This window comes from Macaca mulatta, chromosome 2 (genome assembly GCF_049350105.2).
Source record: "Macaca mulatta isolate MMU2019108-1 chromosome 2, T2T-MMU8v2.0, whole genome shotgun sequence".
NCBI classification, from domain to species: domain Eukaryota; kingdom Metazoa; phylum Chordata; class Mammalia; order Primates; family Cercopithecidae; genus Macaca; species Macaca mulatta.
The window spans coordinates 34,587,761-34,604,705 of record NC_133407.1 but is presented as its reverse complement, the minus strand read 5'-3'; the positions used below and the strand labels follow the sequence as shown (position 1 = coordinate 34,604,705).

General features: G+C 35.5%; 1 protein-coding gene and 1 non-coding gene across 2 annotated transcripts in view; both read left to right on the top strand.

Annotated features, from left to right (window-relative positions):
- The window catches only part of MRPL3 (mitochondrial ribosomal protein L3), a 41,291-nt gene that overhangs the window by 17,827 nt on the left and 6,519 nt on the right, over positions 1-16,945 (top strand). The window contains exons 7-8 of the mRNA XM_015132142.3: positions 14,137-14,245; positions 15,717-15,794. Coding sequence (XP_014987628.1) covers positions 14,137-14,245; positions 15,717-15,794 — 187 coding nt within the window. The remainder of the gene's footprint in view (positions 1-14,136; positions 14,246-15,716; positions 15,795-16,945) is intronic.
- LOC114676596 (small nucleolar RNA SNORA58) lies at positions 6,096-6,232 on the top strand. The gene has a single exon (XR_003727648.1). It is a non-coding gene; the product is annotated as a small nucleolar RNA SNORA58 (small nucleolar RNA).

Here is a 16,945-nt window from a genome sequence, read left to right as displayed (position 1 = left end):
CACCACTATTATATGGGCCACAGTACAAAAAGTTTAACTGTATTAACAGTGGGGCAGGATTTTCCTTGCATGTGTGTGTGCATACCTTCATGAGGTATTTATTACTTACATGAGAATGAATTGGACTTTATTTGACCTTTTGCTAAATGTTACCAGTAACTATAGCTCTTGTAGCTGACATGTTATTATTGCTGTAAGGTGCTTTTAATTTTAAATGCTTGTAAATTTATAGGATTCGTTGTCCTTCTCATCTGAAACTGTTTTGAGTTTCCTTTGAGTGCAGCGTTGTATTCCCAGCTGCATACAGCCCTAGTTGCCATTGCCTTTTCTGTCTTCTCTCTGCCACTGACTTCCCTGTGTTATATGTGTGTACATGTACACATGCATGTGCATGCATTTGCTTAACTTTTTTTTTCCTTTTAAACTCCTCTATCTTCTTTCCTTAATGCATTTTGGAACTTTTGGGCACTATCTTCTGGATATTAATCCTCTTACAAGTGTGAACACTAGGGGAAAATACGTGCAGTGCCATGGTTAAGGGAGTGATGAAAGGACATGGATTTATAGGCTGGAGCAGTGGTTCTGATCCTTGAGTGGGCTTTATAATCTCCTGGAGGTTTAGTTGAGCACAGATTGATGGACCCTACCCACGGAGCTTCTGATTCTGTCGATCTGGGGTTAATACCTGAGAATTTGCATTTCTACCAAGTTTCCAGGTGATATAGATGCTGCTGGTCCAGGAACACACATTGAGAACCACTGGACTGGAAAATAGAAGCTCATCAGTTAACCCACTTTTCCTCCTCACTCTTCTACCTAGCACAGAATTCAGAATGCCTTTCTTTCCTTAATTCTGCTTGAATTATAACATATAAACATCTGTTTAAAAGCAAGCTAGTTTAATGTAATTAAAATAACATTGCCAATGAAAGTGGGCCTGTTACATTTTAGTTAGCATAAAACTGAAAACTAGTCTGTTTAGTAATTAGCTTCATTATCTCTTCATTAGAAAAGAGAAAAATCTCAATCCCTGATTTTTTAATGTTTATCATGTTGTAATAATTATATTTTAATTACTAATCTTCACTTATATTTTTAGTACTAGATTTCAATGTTTTTCACCTTATACCTTCAACTTTAATTGCTGAGTTAAATGTACTTTAGAAATAACGAAAAAATTTTTTTAAAGGAACAAACACTATCTACATTTCAAGAAAATAGTGTTAGTAGAATCTGTCTACCTCAGGAATGAAATTGTCTGCAGACAGTTTTCTAAAAAGTGGCCAGTAACCAACAGTAAAGCTTCTTGAAGATATACTTACAATTTTTAAGTGTTCCTTTTAAAATAAAATTGCATTAGGAAACTTGCTTACTTGAAAGATACATTGTGTTTACCTATACTGATGTTGGTTATAATTCTCTAGATAAACAGGTAAATTTACCAGTGTCACGTTAGGGTGTGAGGTGAATATATAATTTACCAGAATTCATTTTAATTTTTACTTTTTTTTTATTATTATACTTTAAGTTCTAGGGTACATGTACATAACATGTAGGTTTGTTACATATGTATACTTGTGCCATGTTGGCGTGCTGCACCCATCAACTCGTCAGCACCCATCAACTCGTCATTTACATCAGGTATAACTCCTAATGCAATCCCTCCCCCTTCCCGCTCCCCGTGATAGACCCCAGTGTATGATGTTCCCCTTCCCGAGTCCAAGTGATCTCATTGTTCAGTTCCCACCTATGAGTGAGAACATGCGGTGTTTGGTTTTCTGTTCTTGCCATAGTTTGCTGAGAATGATGGTTTCCAGCTGCATCCATGTCCCTACAAAGGACACAAATTCATCCTTTTTTATGGCTGCATAGTATTCCATGGTGTATATATGCCACATTTTCTTAATCCAGTCTGTCACTGATGGACATTTGGGTTGATTCCAAGTCTTTGCTATTGTGAATAGTGCCGCAATAAACATATGTGTGCATGTGTCTTTATAGCAGCATGATTTATAATCCTTTGGATATATACCCAGTAATGGGATGGCTGGGTCATATGGTATTTCTAGTTCTAGATCCTTGAGGAATCGCCATACTGTTTTCCATAATGGTTGAACTAGTTTACAATCTCACCAACACCAGAAGTAGTTCTTCATCAAAAGGATGGTAGAAGACAAATTTATTTAGATTGTATGAGGAAGATTTTTACATCTAATAAGTAGAACTCCCTAGCAGAACATTTTTACATAGTTTTATTATACTATCAATAGATAATGAAGCCCAGTCTTTGAAATATGGCAGTTTATGTAATTCATTCCAAATAAAATCTTTAAAAGAGCATGTATCATGATGTCTTTTCTCCCTGCCCCTACCCTGGGTACATTTTTAAAGTTTATGTTCTTGTTCTATGGTAGCAATTATATTCCATTGTAACTTTTAATAGATGATGGTTTAGAGTCTAACATTTTCCCATTCTTTCAGTCTCAGTTTTGAAGAGGGAACAACTATAGATAATGCATAGATAGTGAGTAAGCTGAGGTATGACTGTTAATTGTACCCTCAGCATAGGATGTTTAGCCCATTTTTTTTCTGTTGAATTCTAGTGGTGCTTATTATAACTTGTAAAAAAAAAAAAAAAGGAGAAATGAGAGAAGAATGAAACAAAGAACAAATAAAAAGAAAACTAAAGATGCATTCTGCTGTGTTTAGGGAGCAGTGTTAGTATCTGCCTGAAATGACTTGAAGGACAGAGATGGTAGTGATGCAGTCATAATAGCATGGAGAGAACTTCCTGCTGGGTGTCTTGTTGATCTTTGAATTCATGACAGTGCATACCTGAAGTAATTTTTCTTCTGGTTATCTGTAATTTATTTACTTACTTAAAATTTGAAGTCAGAAGACTTCAGGTACTTAAAATACCTTTTTCTTTCTGAAAGGATAATTTAAAAATCTTGTCTACAAGTCTGGGCTGATTAAAACAACTCATATTTTCAGGAATAATCTTACTACTTTAAAGTTGTCATTGCCCTTTTAAATTCTCGTTACCTTCGGCTCTCAAAACAGAAAAATAACTACTTGATAATGTTATCATTAGTAATACATTTTGGTTTTTTGGTTTTTTTTTTTTCTTGAGACGGAGTCTTGCTCTGTTGCCCAGGCTGGAGTGCAGTGGCGTGATCTCGGCTCACTGCAAGCTCCGCCTCCCGGCTTCACGCCATTCTCCTGCCTCAGCCTCCCGAGGAGCTGGGACTACAGGCGCCCGCCACCATGCCTGGCTAATTTTTTGTATTTTTAGTAGAGACGGAGTTTCACCGTTTTAGCCAGGATGGTCTCGATCTCCTGACCTTGTGATCCGCTTGCCTCAGCCTCCCAAAGTGCTGGGATTACAGGTGTGAGCCATCGCACCTGGCCAGTAATAAAAATTAAGGGGAGTGGGGTGGAGGAGATTAGGTATTGGAGCACCTTGGCACATTTACTGAGATTCAGTTAGTTTGGATTCTTTCATTCAGATACCAAAATGTGTAAAGAAGTATGTTGCCTATCAAAGTCTTAAAAGTGTTTAAACTGTCAACATGGGTTCTTAAAAGAGTAAGGACTTTGTGGGCTCTATACCTAGCCCAGTACACTGTTGAGTGGAGTGTCTACACACTGTCAGAAACTCTGCCCACAAGCTCATTGTTCTAACTGATAGATGTTGGTTGTAAACTCTGGAAGGAGAAAGCAAGGTATGTGCTCCTTCGCGATACAATTGCTGTGCTGTCCTGTGTATTTTCAATTTTATTTCATTTTCAACAAGTAACTTTATGTACAAGTTATTCAAAGCAGTGTGTTTTTAATGTATCAGTGAAACAATTTTCAAGATGAGTGATTAAACTATAGAGAGAAATAATCTTTGTAAAAATTACCCCCTCTTAAATCAGTCAGAATGAATGTGTGGTTGGAGAGCGGTGTCTTGGGGTTTTATTTAGTTGTTTTGTTGGGTTAAAAATTTTATTAGTGGTCATCTATAATTGCCTCCCTATTTACAAAGCAGCACGTTTTTACTCAAGCTCAGCAAAATTAAGGCCTAATAAGAGGCAATCTAGGGTGGTGGCTAAAAGCATGGGCCTTTCAGTAGCTCTGTGACCTAGATAACTTTCTTAATCTCTTTGCTGCTTCATTTTTAACATAAGAATAATTGTAAATGTACTTAATACCCATATTACAAAGATTGAATGACAGTGCATAGAAAGCTCTTAGATCAAAGCCTGGCACATAATAAGTAAATGCTCAGAAGTATTAGCTACTATCACTATTATTAATGTTGCTGCTTTGTAATTTGTTTCAATTTTAAAAAGAAAGATCTGTGTTTTCCTGAATAGAAAATATCTTTCGAAATGAATAGAAAACATGACATTATTAGGAATTCAATTCTCGTGTTTTCTAATACATTAAGTTTTGCCTTACTTTATATTTTATGTAACGAAGTAGTAGCTTTACAAAACACTCTAGATAATTTTAAGATCACATACTATCTGTTGTATCTGGAATTTACAGAGTAATGAGGATGCCCTTGAAATGCCTTCATGCCTCTCTGATTTGCTGGAATATTTTAATATTTTTCTTCTAATCTGTTTCTTGAGAGGCACTATGACCTGGGTTGAAAGCGTGGCTAGATGCTTCCATTTACCAGCAATTTGATTTTGGGCAAGTGGCTTAACTTGTGGGGATTTTGTTATCTTTAACCTGAGGGTCTGAGGCTAAATGGTTTCTAAGGTTTCTTTCAATTCTAAAAATCTATTTCCAAAAAATAATTCCTCAGTTTTCGAAGTGGCGTAACTCACCCTTATCTGCACTAATGAAGAAATAATACACGACAGTAGATTCATAGCTCATGACAATATGGCTTTCTAATCTGTTGAAGAACATTATATGGCTGAAGACCTTCAGAAAATATATGTCCTTTCATGATATTGTAGAATTGTTTATTTGTGTTTTCTTTTATGAGAAGAACAAAGATGCCCAGGACAGCAAATGTGGTGTTCTGGGTTTATTTAGTGCAGTTGGGAAATTGAAGGAATCATTGCACATTTGGCTGTTTGTACTATTAAATGAGCTAGATTTGATGTCAGAAAAGCCATAAGCAGTGCACTCCTCGCACTCTTGTTGATAAAAATGTTCCCAGATATTGATGGGAGGTTTATGGTTTTTAGACAGAAATCATATACCTGCATTTCAGGTCATGCTGTCACAAATTTGTCCTCAAGAGTTACAGCTATACCGATACTCCATGCCACTTTCTAACTATATGTGAATGGAACACAAAGCAACTGGAACTGACTTGTGGGCTCAGCAGCTGTTGGTCACTAATCAAGTAGGTTTAGACAGCAACACTGAATTGGGTAGAAATTGACTCCCACACTTTACAGGGATCTTCAGTAAAGATGCTATGTGGAAATGGAAGTAAGTAGGAAACATCTGGGGAAGTTTGCTGAAATGAGGAGAAGCTATAGTAAAAGATTAAAATGTTTGTGCCATATTAGTTCATCATGAGTTAAAAGCTAATCCTGAGGGAGATTGTCAACTGGCTAATAAGCCTTTTATATACGTGTAATATATTTTGGCAAAAATTGTTCTTTTTTGTTTATTGGAATTTTTTGTTTGTTTTAAAACTAAGAACATTTGGATAGTTTGAATCTAAAGCATAATAAAGTAGTATAGCCTACCAGAATTTCTTTTGATGTTGATTTAGACATTTTGCTTTTATATTCAGTAATACTGTATCACAGTTAAAAGATTTCATCTTAATTCTGATCTGTTTTAGTGGTTCGTTTCAGCTCAGTCTTGATTTTAGCTAGAAACGCAGGTGAATCTCCATTTTCCTGTGAATCTCCATTTTACCATAACAGAGAAGCTGATTTTTAAACCAGTAATTTCTTCACCTTCCCACTCCCACTTCTGTTTATTAAATTTTAAAAATGTAGCCCGATTTTGGTGTATTCTTAAAGAAGTCAAGTGTCCTTTTTCCATTTGGTACACAGTTACTGGTGTTTTGAGTGATATATGTACAAGTCGCTTAAACATCTTACAGCATAAAGAGAGAAAGTTAATTTGGAGGGCATACTAGTAGACCTTGCCTGACTGTGCTCATGGCCAGGCAGGGGGGACAGTGTATGCAAGAATAATTTGGAGTTCCTGCCAGCTCTAACCAGCTTTATCAGTGGCTGGATAAATTGCAGGGCTCTAAACATTTCCCTGAAGAAAAAAAGAAAACAATTTGGAAATGGTTCTAATTGAAAAACCTCTGCTTAGAGTATGGATTTTGATTTTTAAAAAATAAAAATCAGATATTTTGGGCTGGGCATAGTGACTTACACCCGTAATCCCAGCACTTTGGGAAGCCAGAGTGGACAGATCACTCGAGGCCAGGAGTTTGAGACCAGCCTGACCAACATAGCGAAACTTCATCTCTACTAAAAAGACAAAAAATTGGCCGTGGTGGCAGGTGCTGCTTGGGAGGCTGAGGCATGAGAATTGCTTGAACCTGGGAGGCGGGGGTTGCAGTGAGCCAAGATCACACCACTGTACTCCATCCAGCCTGGTAAACAGAGTGAGAGTCTGTCTCAAAAAAAAAAAAAAAAAAAAAAAAAACCGAATGTTTTACAGGTGCTGCAACTTGATAATAAATACTTGGTTGTTTTTTCATGACAATAGTGGAAAGATGGACAACATAGTACAAAGGGTATTTGAGGCAGAGGGAACAAAATGAACAAAGGCATGGAAGAGTGGCTTATTTAGGGACTTATGGAGTAATCTGCTATGACTAAGATTTTTCAATGTTTGGAAGTCAGGTTGCATCCAGTTATAAAAAGCCTTATATATTCTAACCTAAAAATATTACTGGGGAACCATCTAAGTTTGTTTGCTTGTTTTTGTTTCTTAAAGCAGAGTACAAATTTATTTGATTAGATTACCACCTTGGGAATTTTGCTCTAGTGGCTGTGAAGGATAACTTGAAGAAAGAGGGATGTTTGGTTTGTTTTGGAAACACTGTAAGTGAATGGCTGAGGTACTTCCAATTGGATATGGTTGGTACATCTGTAGAATGGGATCGTAGCAGAATTCTTGCCAGAGTGCAAGGTTGTGGAGCTCCAGCTTATTACTAATAGCTTCAGGGGTCAACAAACTTTTTCTCAAAGAATGGGAAGTAAATATCTTAGGTTTGCAGACATTATGTTCTCTCTTGCATGTGAGAGAACTAACTTATTCTGCCATTGCAGCTCTAAATTAGAGATAGGCAATATGTAAATTAGTGTGCATGACTCTATCCCAATAAAACTTTATTTATGAAAACATACAGCCAGCACAGGCCATTTTGCCAATCCCTCTTTTTAAACCTTAGTGAGAAGAGAATCAGAGGCAGCAAGAGGAAAGAAATTTCTCAAAGAATATTATGGAAGCAGGAAAATAGGGAGGAAATGACGACAATGGAAAGGGATGAGACGTTAAGGGGTAGAGGAAAACCCTGTGGAGAGATTCTATTTTAAAAGAGCCTATGGAAATCTAAACACTGATGTTAAGAAATTACTAAATTTTTTAGGTCATGATAATGGTATTGTGGTTTTGTTCTTTAAAAGTATTCTTATCTTTTAGAGATCTGTACTGAAATATTTGTGAATGAAATGATAGGGTATCTGGAGTTTGCCTCACAATAATCTATTGGAGTTGTCAGGAGAGAGAAACAGATGAAAAAAAAATGGGCCTTGAGTCAGTAATTGTTTGACATTGGGTGATGGATACATAGGGATTTATTGAGTTAATCTCTCTGCTCCTGAATATTCCTTAAAACTTCCAAAATAAAAAGCTGTTTTAGTAAAAGACTTGGATTAGGGATTTGGGGATTAACCTCAGAGTGAATTCCAAAGAGTAATTGGAGAGAAAGATGGATTGCAGAGAGTGGATGGTAGATGAGAGAAGGAGAAGCAGTTTGTGTTCCATTGAAGAGGAGGAGGGATATGAAGGGAACAGAAGGTAGGAGAATCCAGTGGCTTCTCAAGGGAGAGACTCGGGATGGGAATTTTAGAGGAAGGTCTCAGAGGGCACAGAATGGATGGGTTTAAAAGCAGGTATATGGTCACTCTTTACCTTATGGACATTTCATTTTATCCCCGTAGACAAGTATATCTAGAATCATGCAAGGAAAGGCAGTTTCCCACAAAGTAAAGAAATACATGACCGATTTATATTAAAACCTGTGTGTCTGCTGGTAGACGTTTGGACATTTGTCACAGTATAGCAAGGGAATGCAATTTTCATAGTAAGAATCTCTAGAGATTTATAGAATTCAGTGGGAAACATTAAATTGTGCATTCCCTTCTGCAGGATTATTAGCCATACCTTTAAGCTTCTCCTCTTTTCTTCAAACCATCTTTTCAAACTAAAAGGCATGCCCATTATACAATAATCGGAAACTATAGGACATAAGAAAGGAGACTTAATCCCCTGTCTTCCCAGGACACAGCTATAGCCAGTAAAAATTTTACTCTGACGTCTCTAGACAGGGCGCTAGGGCTAAATAATACACAGTTTCTACCCTTCGTGCACTGAAAGTGTACTAAGGGGAAATGGACTGAGAAGCAAGGACAATAATGTTTCCTGGATTAAATGATACATCTGAATTTCTGTATTTTAGTGTAGATACTCTAAATAAAATACATCTTTTGTGTCTTCTTAATTTTCAAATATATCTCACTAAAATTGGGATCTCTATGTTCCTTCCACTTTAAGCTTTCCTTTATTTGATTTTTTTTCTGCTATCATTAATTAAAAACTACAGCAGAAAAGGGTTAAGGGATATAAAACATAAAGTATATTGTATATTATTTTTAGTAAAATGAAGATTTTATTTTGTATGACCTGTGAAAACCTTATATTTGAAATGTGTCTGGCTATGCTAAGGATAGATTAATTCATTTCTTGCTTTTGTTTTATTTTTGTTCTCAAGTTGAGTGACAACTGAGAGTAGTACAAATACCTGTACCTCCCATGGATCAACAGGTACACTCTGTTCTCCCTAATCTGAATCCAGCCAATAATTTGTCATGTTATTTGTGTTCTATTCTTTTGTTTAAAAGTTACTGAAGAGGTTCTCATTGTCCACAGTATAACCACATGATGTATTCTAGAGCTAGATTGAAAAGCAGTTTGTAATTAGCCAACAGATAATTAGCACTTTCAGGATACCACTTTTATCTTACAATTATTTACTCTTAAAATGAGCTAAATTATCTTCTGTAGTTCACCTGGCATGTGTTCTATTGGTGCATGCCTTCACACTCTCTTTTTAACTAAGAGATCATCAGTTTAAGAACACAAAAGTACCAGTAAACTTTCTACCAAGAATGGCTAATGTAACATGTTCATTTAGTGTTGCCAGTCTCTCTCTTCTTTTTTCTTTGAAGTGTTGTTTGCCAAATGATATGGTACGTTCAGATTACTCTTTAGGTATTTCCTTTTCACTTTTAAATTGCCAAGCACTGTACTTTTCAATTATATTCTAAAATTCAATGTTAAATGGAAACATTTGTTAAATTTCTGAAGCATAATTTCAGTTAAGTATTTGATTATTCTCTTCTTAGATGTTAATCAGTTTACATAACTAAATAGTGGGTTTTTATTTAATATGTGTTATGTTTTAGCTCTTTGATCAGATATACACATTATTTTGAGTTTTCACATAAAAAATTATATACACACTGTTCACGGACTTAATGTGAAGAATGTGGTGTAAGCTACTTTTAAATTATTCTTATAAAAGTAACTTTTGACCTATGATTTGATAGTATTCACCTGTTAAGTTGTACATATAATGTATCATTTTTGTTTTTAAGTTTGAGGTCTCACTATGTTAGCCAGGCTGGCCTCCCCTGACCTCAAGCAGCCCTCTCACCTCAGCTTCCCAAAGTGCTGGGATTACAGGTGTGTACCACCGCACCCAGCCTTATCCTTATTTTTAGAGTGCATTTTTGATGTATCGAAAACAAACTGTATTATTCATGTAGGCTTTCTTCAATCCGTTGCTCTCTGATAATTGCTTGTTCATAGCAAAGTCCTTGTGGAAATAAGTTTGTTTTTATAATCTTTTTCTCTTTGTCCTCTTTGTAAATGACCTGAACAGTACACTATATAATAATAGCTAACATTGGTGGAGTTAGGGAATACTCTGTTAAAAATATGTTGATGTTTTATCTAGTGAAAGGTGAAAAGAAAATCTTAATTTTAAGAGTATATAAAAATATGTCACATGCCTGGCATGGTGGCTCACACCTGTAATCCCAATACTTGGGGAGGCCCAGGTGGGAGGATCACTCAAGACTAGAAGTTCGAGACCAGCCTAAGCAACAAAGCAAGACCCCTCTATCTAACAAAAAAAATTAAAAATTAGTTGAGTGTGCTGGCATGCACCTGTAGTCTGTAGTCCTAGCCACTCACAAGGCTGAGACAGGAGGATTGCTTGAGCCCAGGAGTTTAAGACTGCAGTGAGTTATGACTGTACCACTGCACTCCAGCCTGGTTGGCAGAGTAAGACCCTGTCTCTTTAAAAAAAAAAAAAAAAAAAAAAAAAATTTAAAGTCTAGTACAGTCTTGCACTTCTTTTCTAGTCTTTTCATTGTGTCCTTTGTACTGATATATTCAAAGACAAATTTTATTTTTAATTGACACATTGCAGTTGTATTTATGGGGTACAAGTTGATGTTTTAATATGTGTGTATATTGTGTAATGATCAAATTAGGGTAGTTACGGTACCTGTTACTTCATGCATTTATCATTTTTTGTGGTGAGAACATTTAAAAACCTTCCTAGCTATTTTGTAATATATAATAATTTACTGTTAACCATAGATACCTAGTGTACCATAGAACACCAGAACTTAATCCTTCTATCTAATTGTAGATTGGTACCTATTAACCAACCTTTCCCCATGCTCCTCATTCCCATCCTCATCCTCTCCCCAGTCTCTGGGTCATCACTGTTACACTCTCTATTTCTATGATAGCAACATTTTTTAGAGTCCACATGTGAGTGAGATCAACATTATTTATCTTTCTGTGTCTGGTATATTTCACTTAATATAATGTCCTCCAGTTTCATTAACATTGTTGCCAATGACAAGATTTTATTTTTTTTGACAGAATCATATTCCATTGTGTATATGTACCACATTTTCTTTATCCATTTGTCTGTTGTTGGACACTTAGATTGATTCTGTATCTTGGCTTTTGTGATTAGTGCTCAATAAATATAAGATATCTCTTCAACATGCTGATTTCATGTCCTTTGGATATCTACCCCATAGTGGGATTGCTCGATCGTATGGTCTTCGTATTTTTAATGTTTTGAGGGATGCTTCCGTACTGTTTTCCATAGTCACTATACTAATTTATATCCCCACTAACTGTATGTGTTCTCTTGTCCACATTCTCACCAATGCTTCGTTTTCTTTTGTCTTTTTGACAGTAGCCATTCTAACTGGAATAAGATGGTATCTCATTGTGGTTTTGATTTGCATTTCCCTGATAATTAGTGGTTTTGAACATTTTTCATATACCTGTTGGCCATTTCTTTGTCTCCTTTTGAGAAATGTATTAAGATATTTTGCTCATTTTTTAATTGGGTTATTTGGGTTTTTTTAGTTGAGTTCCTTTGCAGTTATTTTAGTTGTTTTTGTTTTGTTTTGTTTTGTTTTGTTTTGTTTTTGCAGTTCTTTTAGTATGTATTTTAGATATCTCTTGTCAGATGTAGTTTGCAGATGTTTTCTCCCATTCTGTAGGTTGTCTCTTTGTTTCTTTTGCTGTGCAAAAAACTTTTGAGTTTGATGTAATGTGTCTTTTCTTTTGCTGCCTGTGCTTTGAGGTCTCATTTAAAAATACTTGCCCAGCCCAGTATTGTGAAGCATTTCCCCTATATTTTCTTCTAGTAGTTTCATACTTTTTTTTTTCATTACGTCTTTAATCCATTTTGAATTGATTTTTGCATATGGTGAGAGAGAGGGGTCTAACCTCATTACATATGGGTATTCAAGTTTTCCAGCACCATTTATAGAACAGACTGTCTTTCCCCAATGCGTGGTATTGCTACCTTTGTCAAAAATGAATTGACCATGATGTGTGAATTTATTTCTGGGTCGTCTGTTCTATTCCATTGTTCTGTGTGTCTGTTTTTATGCCAGTAGCATGCTCTTTGGGCTCCTATAGCTTTGTGTAGTATGTTTTGAAGTCAAGTAGTGTGATGTCTCCAGCTTTTTTATTCTTACTCAGGATTGCTTTGGCTATTCAGTGTCTTTTGTGGTTCCATATGAATTCTAGGATTATTTTTTCTATTTCCATGAAGAGTGTCATTGGTATTTTGATAGAGGTTGCATTAAATCTGTAGACCACTTCCTATAGTATGGCCATTTTAGCAGTTCTTCCAGTTCATGAACAGGGGATATCTTTCCATTTACCCACATCCTCTGCAGTTTCTTTCATCATTATTTTATCATTTTCAGTGTAGAAATCTTTCACTTCCATTATTAAGTTTATTCCTGGTTATTTATTTTTTCGTAGCTATTGGAAATGGAATTGTTTTCTTGATTTTTTTTTTCAAATAGTTCACTGTTAGTACATAGAAACACTACCAATTTTATACATTAATTTTATATCCTGCAACTTTACTGAATTTATTCTAACACTTTTTTGGTGGAGTCTAGGATTTCCTATATATACCATCTGCAAATGGGACAACTTTACTTTCTCCTTTACAATTTGGATACCTTTTATTTCTTTATCTTGCCTAATTGCTCTAAGACTTCTAGCAGTGTTGAATGGAAGTGGTGAAAGTGGGCATACTTGTCTTGTTCCTGATCTTAGGGGAATAGCTGAAAGCATAACATCAGTATGTTTGTCATATGGCCTTTGTTGTTTCAAGCTACATACCTTTTATACCTAATATATTGAGCATTTCAGAAACAAACTTTAATAATGCTTGAGTTTTAGTTTTGTTTGCTTTCTACCTGGATCATGGGGTGTTCTTCTAAGTTAACAGAATTTGAAAATAGAGTGATTTCATTTTAAAAGGAGATTTTAGATAGTAAGAAATTATTACTCTCTGATTTTATTTCTCCATTTGTTTCTTCTCAACCCTGAGATGAAGATCCTTCTGATATCTCCTAAAATAAAATTTGTTCAGCATTTAGAGCATTATTTTTTTCTATTTAGTCCTCTATTATACTAGTATCTTTTACTGCCTAACACATTATCCTAAAACTTAATAGCTTAAAGTAAAAAACATTTATTATCTCAGTTTTCTGTGCTCAGCAATCCCATTATAACTTAGCTGGATGCCTCTGACTTGGGGTCTCTCCCAAGGCTGCAGTCAAGTATCAACCAGGGCTGTAGTCATGTCAGGGTTCTAACTGGGGAGACTCTATCTTCATACCCACTAATAGGCCATTGGTGGACCTCAGCTCCTTCGTTAATAGCTGGAGACATCCTTGTGGCTTGTCTCTCCATAGGACAGTTTACACTAACTGTGGAAGTTGGCTTCCTTCAGAGCCTGGCAAGCAAGAGAGTACCAAGATGGAAGCTACAGTCTCTTTGTAACCAAATCTCAGAAGTGACATCTCATCACTTTTGCCATATTTTATTTATTAGAAGCAAGGGACTAGGTTCACCCAAATTCAAGGGGAGGGAATTAAGCAAGAGCATGAGTACCAGGAGGTGGTGATCTTTGGGTTCCATCTTAATGGCTGCTTGCCATATCTGTTCTAAGTACTTTGAAACTTCTAGAGCTTTTCCATTTTTACTGTGTCATCTTCACAGGATTAGGATGATAAAACTCCTGTTCAGATAAAATTCCCTGTGCTTAACTCGCTGGTGTCTCACAATCTTGAATTAATCATTTTATATAGAATTAGACTCCAGGAAGGGGTGCAGACCAGGACAGAGATAAAAGAATGTTTATTTGCAGTTTTACTTGTATAGCCTTTTCTAGTTATTTAGATAAGAAGCTTTGTTAAAACTCTAACAATAAAGTGTACAGTTGGTACTGGAAAGTGTACAATTGGGAATAGTCTATGCTCTTTTCATTATGTAAATTCTAACGTTTGTTTTGTTCAGTATTGGTAAAGGTTTTCAAGGAGTCGTGAAAAGATGGGGATTTAAAGGCCAGCCTGCTACGCATGGTCAAACGAAAACCCACAGGAGACCTGGAGCTCTTTCAACTGGTGTGAGTATAACTAGTGAAGCTCTTTTTAATGCTAAATATTCAACTTCTGCACATGTAGTCCTCAGTCTATCCTTGATATGAAGTCACATAATTTTAGTCTGACACCGGGGGGGCTCCAAGTACTTGTCACACTTTTATGGATCCTTGCCCCTCACTCATTTCCCAGAGCCAGACTAGAATTAGTTATATTCCAGAAGGTTAGCTGAGCATCTGTAGTTTGACTGTATATACCCTGAGTCTAAATTTAAAAGGTACTTTGTGCAAATGTTGAATTCAGTTTGTCTTTTGAATTAGTATCAGTTAGCAATTCTGAAATAATTTTCTGTGAATTGTAGGATTGAGCAGATAAGTAAATATATTGATAATGGAGCTAGGTTTCTCACTATTGGAAAAGGGCATTAAAGTTTGAAAATGGGAAAATTAAAATGAACCCTATAGTGTTGAATTCAAACTATAAGTATGCATATACTGCTTGGTGGGGGAGGGGAATGCATGCATGCACACAAGGAAAAATGTAACACACAGAGAAATAGAGGGATGTGTGTGTGTGTGTATATGCCTTAGTTCTGTCTACTGGAACATTGTAGTCATGTATAATGGAATATATTTGTAGAATGAATAAGAGTGATACTTAGTCTATAATACTCAGAATTGTCTTTTAAGCCTATTGGTTACATATTAAACATATCTAATGCCATGATGAGGTATTTATCTAATGCCATGTTGATAAGTAACCAATATGTTGGTTACATATTAAACATATCTAATGCCATGATGAAGTTTCACCTGTTATTGTGAGAGCAGCTGATGGAAAAGTGTTTATATTCTGAGAATTCATGTATTGTAAGAAGCTGTTCCATTTTAGTCGTAATTCAGATTTGCTTCTTTAGATACAGAACTATCATCCATTATCAGAGCCAAAATCAGAGACTGTGTGAAGCTGTTAGATTTATATAAATCAGAGAAAACCAGGGCTAGACAAACTGAGTATTCCGATAACTAACTCTGTCCTTTAATATTTTGATCAAGGAAAGTAACATCTAATGCAAAGAGGAGTAGGACCATCCCAGCACCAGTTATATGGATGAAGTCCATTAAGTCAGTTAATGCAGAAGATGAGTTCAAAACAGGCCTGGCAGTCCATTTTTTTCTTTGAATCATGTGTCGGTGTGTCTGTATGCCCTTGTCCTTTTTTAATTCTTACCCAGTATTAGGTCAGTTGTTACTGAGTTTTTCTCCTAAATCTGTTTCTTAGTCTGTATTTATTTTGTCAGTCTAGTCTCATTTAGAAAGGAAATCCTCTAGGAGTAAATATGTCTGAATCCATATTTAGTTCCTTACTGGGACCTAGCTGAATAGGGGAAAAATAAAACATTTTAATAATTTATATTTTTAGTTTGCATTGTGGTTTGATCAGTTCTGTTTAAAATTGATAGTACTTAAAAGTGTTAACTTTAGTTTTCTCATTTAGGATATTGGCAGAGTCTGGCCTGGAACTAAAATGCCTGGAAAAATGGGAAACATATATAGGACAGCGTATGGACTGAAAGTAAGTTTTACAAGTGGTTCTTTTTAGGAACAGCTAAATTGTCTAAATGCAAAGGCAGCAGAATATGTATTTAATCTGTGTCTATGTACCATTGTTCTAATAGGCTTTAAAATTATTGAGGAAAAGAGGATACATGAATTGTGTGTGTGTGTGTACACTCTAGTTGTAGTCATAGTGGTAGTAATGTTAGTGTATATTTCAAGCCATGAAAAGTGCAGTCATTAAAGAGACAAAATTAGTAGTCCTTTCTTGGACCTGGAAGATTTTTACAAGATATTGTTGCATGAAAAAAATAAGTTTCAGAGCATTCACTTTAATACTCTTTATTGAGTAAAAGATTGAACAAAAGCTCTCTACATATGTATGTTGCTGTGCCATCATATAATCACAGAAGAGTGGAAGGGTATATACCAGGTTCTTGGATTATATATCAGATGTGTATGTGTGGAAGTGGATGTAGGTAAGGAGAAGGAGAGTGGGAGACAATCAAAATAGGAGGAAACAATAGCACTACAAAAGGATTGCGATATACATCCATTTTTATAAAAAATATTTATGTGTATTTAAGAGAAGTTGGATTCAGTCTCTACCAATGAGAAATGTATCTAAGTAAAACTGAGTTATGCTATAATGGATGCTGTATAACTATATTTCTGTTAAGCAACTAATGTTTATATTTGTTTGCATATATGTTTTAAAGTGTAGAAAGTACAAAGAAGAAAATAAGCTACTCATAAGAACAGTACCCAAAGACAATTACTGGAAACATTTTGGTGCATATCCTCCCAGTCTCTATTTTGGATACGTTTTATATATAAATTTTGACCAGGAGAAGTTTTCAAATTTTGTATACTTAAACCTAAGATTTTTTTTACCCCTTCTATTACAATTGTACTCATCAGAGACCATCTATTTGCTATATTTTCATCCATTGTGTGATTTCAATTTCTGTAATATTTAATATTTATTCATTATTAGATAGGAGGCATGGGTCAAACTTGATTTCTTCTCCAAATATTTTATTTTCTCAGTACCATTTTTTGACCAATCATTCTTTCCCATTTATTAAGCTTTTTCTCCACATGAAGGTCTTTTGAGGACCATCTACTCAGTCTCCTTACTTTAGAAATTAGAATTGGTGAGGTCGCAGC